Below are 5,962 nucleotides of genomic sequence, written 5' to 3' on the forward strand. Positions count from 1 at the left end.
TCTAGATACTTCCTTAATGTTAACGAAGTCCACACCCACAACACCAGAGGGAGTGCAACGAACCATGTACAACCCAGATTCGGCACAAACAAGGGACTAAATTCTTTTCGCTCCTATGCCACCAAAATGTGGAACGCCCTACCAACTGTCATTAAGACATGCGAATCCCTTGACTCCTTCAAAACCGCTCTCAAAGGGCACCTACGGATGGCTGCAATTCGAAACTGGCCCCCGTAAAATCTGAATCCCCCCCCCGCCCCCCCCCCTTTTTTCCCCTCACTGTATATATTTCTTTTCCCTTTTTACCTCCTTTTTGATGAATTCCTGTTCTGTCTATAGAAGTGTCTATTTGTACGTCTCTAAATGTTTTGATGATTTGAACATGGTGGACCCTGTTGGAAACAAGTGTAATGCTTAATTGGGTCGTCCACTCACAGTTAACAGCCTTTGTATTGAGTTTGTGCTTGAAATGTACTGTAATTCTGCAAACTGTTAATAAATTCTTCAATCAATCAATCAAAAACCATACTGAATGGGTGCGGCGGTGCCTTAGAGTATAGGGCGGTGCGCTGCATTTAATTGCGTCAGACACCGTCACACACCCGCATGGATACCGTGATAGATAACCATGAGTGAGCAACATAGAAACATCCTGGAGAACATGGTGAGCTCCACATCCATCAATCACAGTTTGGGAAAGGGTCAGATGGCATTAGAGACAGAGACGTTTACTCACACACCGGCGTGTCTGCGTCATGTAGCCTAGCTGGCTTTTAGATATGTTTTGGCAGAAGTAGGGAGGAGCGTTGCAAGGCAATTTATAAAAAGGGCAACCCGACCTCAAAACAAACACCGAAGCAGGAGGTCTCCAGATCCCAGAAACAAGCGCAGAAAGTAGCTACACAGGCCCACATCTGCATGCGTCCGGGATAGAGCAAGCCGGCGTTTTCATTCATAGCAGTTGGAGACCTTTGGCTGACTTTATTAACACTTTTGTGTAGAAGATGGAGATCGTGAAGTTTGTGGTACTGGTGCTTGTGGCGTTATTCGCCCTGGTGTACGGCGCACTGGGGTCTCCTCTCTCCGGCGAAGAGGACGGAGAAATATGGACCCTTGAGAACTGGCAGGTGAGATCACTTTCAAACTGATTATAGTAAGCCTACTAATTATGCAGTTATCGAACTGCTGGCATGGACAGAAACCACATTGGGATCTCAGTATGAGTTCTGCTCCGCATAAATACTGCCTAGATGTTGTTTCATCAGTCTCTGCCGAGAAAGCAATTTCTTATTTTATACTTTAAATTATCTTTACAGCTCATATAGCCTACTTCTTGTTGTAGGCTACTGAAATTTACCCCGATTTTCGGTTTGTCTACTGCTACTTTCTCAAGTTAAATTACATTGCACAACTTGGATAGCAAACGTTGAGAAAGTATAGCCGCAGAATATCCTAGTATATTTTATTCACACATCTCGATTAATTTGCTGAGCACCGTTTCCTCGTGTAACCACGTTCTGCAGTCAGTCAGCACCGCGGACAGCGACCGAAAAGCTGCACCTAGGCTTTCATTCAGCCATTTGTATTATCAAGAATATGAGATTTATTCATTTCAGTTTTTTTTTTATCATTGCAAATGTTTACTATTTTTTGTTATAGATTCTTGAGCATTTGATTCCAATATCCTAACATGTATATTAATGCATTATTTATTTATCATTTTGTCTAAACAATATTAACGACTTAGGCTAGTGTAATTGGGGAAATTTGCATCCCATTTTTACTTTTTAAAATTCATTACAATGCGCGGTTCATCCAAGATAATTTTTTTAAAGAGAAAAAAACTGCCTTTATTGCGTGTTTTGTGCTCCTGTATAGGGCTACCCACCAGAGGGGGGTCTTACCATCAGGCTGGCAGACTACATCAAGCGGTCCAAAGCACAGCAGTTCCATGGTCTGATGGGACGGAGCACAGGTAAAGTACAACAACTAATCGATACAATCAGATCAATTGTATTTTAACCATCCATTGTTGAGTTATTTAGCCAGCTAAACAACTGGTTTAGTCACCAACTATACTGTATGTGCCAGCCATGATGACACACACACACACACACACACACACACACACACACACACACACACACACACACACACACACACACACACACACACACACACACACACACACACACTCACTCTTTGTCTGTCTTTACTGTACTAATCTAACTAAACTAAACATTTTTTTCTTCTTTTTTAGGGACCTCCCAGCCTGTGAGATTGGGAAGGAAAAGTAAGTAATCAAGTGGTAAACGTGAATACTCACTTTGAACTTTTTCTTTTGCGATTTGAAGATTTTATCCAAAGCCATTCTTTTTTCTTTCTTTCACTATCACTCTTAGGAAATAAAGGAGGGGAGATGTTTGTTGGACTCATGGGGAGAAGGAGCTCTGATAGAGGTAGAGTTTACTATATCAATCATGTCTTTGTTGTCAAAACCCATTAGTTGTTAAATCCTTTTCACCAGAGAAAAAAGGGGAAAACTGTGACACAGAGGCCAATTTTTATATTGTAATGTTTGCATGGAATAGAGACAGGGGAGTGGAGGGACAGAGGGGAGTCTCATCTAACATTTTATATTGTAATGTTTGCATGGAATAGAGACAGGGGAGTGGAGGGACAGAGGAGTCTCATCTAACATGGAATAGAGACAGGGGAGTGGAGGGACAGAGGGGAGTCTCATCTAACATGGAATAGAGACAGGGGAGTGGAGGGACAGAGGAGTCTCATCTAACATGGAATAGAGACAGGGGAGTGGAGGGACAGAGGGGAGTCTCATCTAACATTTTAGTGTTTGTGGACACTAAAGCCCAAACCTCACCAAAGGGTCGGGTCGGGACAAAACAGGTTCACACCAATGCAACTCATTGAGTTGCAAGGAGTTGCATTGGTGTGGTTGACCTTAAAAAACGTTTTGTCCCGACCCGACCCTTTGGTGTGGTTTGGGCTGCAAGACATTGAGACAAGAAAGCAAGAGACAGATTGAGAGAGTGAAATAATATGTAAGGAATCAATGCAACCGACTGTTGAACTGGAAATTCTGCAGAACCCAATTTCAAAAAACACTTCCTTCTAATGATTTTTGTTTCTCTTTACCTTTTCAGACTCGGAGGAGGAATGGAAACCAGAGTACTATTAGAAAGAGGAGAGACTAACATGAAAGAGATTAAAATGATATTCACCCCACCATGACTAACGCTCCTATTGAACTGTCATTTCCTCTCATCATTGGCCCCAGTGATCCTACTGTACAATCAGTATTCATGTAGAGATACACATGTACACGATACTGAGTTAATGACAATGCCTTATTGATTGGAAAAACATATTGCAATTTCAACATACACGGTAGTAAAAATGCTGAAGATAACTGAAATTAATTGTATAGCCTCAATCATTGCTGTGTAACTATAATCCTTGTTGTCGATAACGTTTAAGGTTATACTCAAACACCATGTTCTTTCAAGCCTTATGTTGCTGTCTAAAGCCCAAACCACATCAATGATTTTGTCACGCAACTCCTTGCAACCATTATCCCCAATGGAGTTGCATTGGTGCGGTTGACCTTAAAACGGTTTTGTTGCAAGGAGTTGGGACTAGTTGCCCTGGTATGGTTTGGGGTTAAGGCTGTGTTTTTTTCCGTTTTATGCCAAAGCAAGTTGGGTCGATAAAATTTGCTATTTGTATCTTTATTTTATATTGAAGGTAGTTGTGTGTAACGATGCATCCTGGAATCTGCTGTTTGGAAGTGAGAAATGTGCTTAACTGTTGACCAAATGTTATTCAGAACATTAAGGATGTGGTTTACTATTAGTTCATATCATTGCTAATTTGGGAATGTCCATCTGTGTTGTATTAACACCTCAATGTGAGAACATGGAATATTGTTGCAATTTCTTCAATAAAAGAAAAACATATTTTGTTCAAATCGCTGTCAGATGTGTGGATTGGTGCTCTTTTCAATTAGATTAGCCATTTACCACACCAAATGTCTGTTCCCTGTGCAGTGTACTGTACAGTGGTAGAGTGGCCGCTTGGCAACCACAGGTTTCCCTGTTCGATCCCGGGCTACCTCAGAGTTAGTGTCAATTGTCAAAGTGCCCTTGAGCAAGACACCTGAACGCCTAATTGCTCATGAATGTGTGGGTGAATGGGTCAATGTAATGCACAATCATTGTAAAGCGCCTTGGATAAATGCGCTATATAAATTAATGCACCATTTACTGTATGTGTTTCTGGTATTGATATGAATTGAAAATGCATCATGTGTTACAGAGGAGTAACAGTCGTGTTTTACTGGGTCACTATTTATTCCACTATGAATCAACTACAAGTGAAGTCTCCCTCCTCACTTTCCTCTCCAACCTATGTCACATTGCCCTCTCCTTTTCAATCACCCCCTTTTGCCCATTCTTGAAGATGACCTTGCCCACCGTATTTATTTTCAGAGCACTTCCTGAACATGTCTTACAGCTGTCGTGTTGGCAGTATTGTCTATTGGGTCCTTGTGGTCATCAAGGTAAACTTATTCTAATGTGTCACTCATTCAAAGTCACACTGGGTGACACACTTCAGACAAAGGACTATAAAGAATTGCTGTTCCCATTAGCTTTGTCCCAGATTGTACGGTATTTTATGAACAGATTTCCTGTCCGAAAGTACATGGACAGGGCGTGAAAGGAGGCGTGAAAGGAGCCTGAATCCATGGTTGCATGATACAACACCAGGAACCCATTAAAATCCCCACAAAAGGATTTTCTTTTCTGGCCGAGCTGCAACATTAGCTTCTTTCAGGAAGGTGCCAGGCTTTCACTGCCAGGCTGGAGCCTCCAGCCTGGAGGACAATTTTATGTGGGTGAATAAGGGACATGACTTTTTTTAAGACATTAGGAATGCGTTTGCCTTTTTCTTCAGTCCGTCCCCGACTAAGGATTTTTATAGTAGACTAGGATTCGACTAGGATTGTCATTAGTCGACTAGGCTTTTTATTTATTTTATTTTTTTGTTTTTGTGGGGGCTGGTGAAAGTTACAGGTACGGTGTGTGATATTAAATGTGAGCTTAGTTTACCATAATCACAGGGATCCGTAGTCATATTATTTCATCATATTCTACGGCCTCTCAGAGAAATGTAACGCCATTCACTTTACTGCAGGAGGCGTGTGTCTGTGTCCAGCTCATTGACGCTCGTTAATGTGTCAAGGAAGGCAATTATGTTTCTGCAACTGTCAAATAGGTCTTCTACATGTATTCTATTTCTAACTAATAAAATAACATTTTTGTGGCACTCAGCATGTCACCCTAGACATAATTTGGCTCTTGGGGGAAAACTAATTGGGGAACCCTGCAAAAGAGAATCATAAAATGTGGGCTGTGGGGGTGCTTAATCGAAATAAAAAAAACGTTCTTTCTGAAAGAATATATATTCAAAGATTTGTGCCGCATTTTTAAGATTTTTCAAAAATACCAGACCTACAAGCTCGTAGCGCGCCACTCGGTGGCGCGCTATGAGCTTGTAGATCTGCTATTTTTCAATAGCTAAAGTATAACATAATGCTTAGTTAAAACACCAAAAGGGGTTCCCGCCCAGAATGGGTTAATGTCTGATTTAGCATATACTTGCTTGGTTTCTCCCGATAAATCATGATCATATAACCTATTTTTAAATAGTATAACAAATTAGGCCAATCTCTAAGTTGAATCATGCAAAAACATTGACTATCGACTAAGAGAATTGGTAGTCGACTAAGACTCTTTCCGATCGATTATTCGACTAATCGAGGTCAGCCCTAGTAGAAACAATGTATACCTGCACACAATGCTCTCTTGATGAATGAATGTGAGCCACCTGCTGTTGCTAGGGTAAACAAACACACACACACAAAAAAACAGGTTTGCTTCAT

At 41.2% G+C, this 5,962-nt stretch overlaps 1 protein-coding gene across 2 annotated transcripts; it reads left to right on the forward strand.

Annotated features, from left to right (window-relative positions):
• Window positions 1-650: 650 nt before the first annotated feature.
• Window positions 651-3,988, forward strand: LOC306936590 (uncharacterized protein). Of its 2 annotated transcripts, XM_079520157.1 has the most exons (5): window positions 651-1,127; window positions 1,879-1,975; window positions 2,261-2,293; window positions 2,403-2,459; window positions 3,165-3,988. In XM_079520157.1, exons 1-5 carry the CDS (start codon window positions 1,005-1,007, stop codon window positions 3,197-3,199), a joined length of 345 nt encoding a protein of 114 aa, XP_079376283.1. In that variant the 5' UTR covers window positions 651-1,004; the 3' UTR covers window positions 3,200-3,988. The 2 variants fall into 2 exon arrangements, with proteins under 2 accessions (XP_079376283.1, XP_079376284.1); XM_079520158.1 differs by lacking the exon at window positions 2,403-2,459.
• Window positions 3,989-5,962: the final 1,974 nt, after the last annotated feature.

The sequence above is a fragment of the Electrona antarctica genome (genome assembly GCF_951216825.1).
Source record: "Electrona antarctica genome assembly, chromosome: 14".
In the NCBI taxonomy this organism is placed as follows: domain Eukaryota; kingdom Metazoa; phylum Chordata; class Actinopteri; order Myctophiformes; family Myctophidae; genus Electrona; species Electrona antarctica.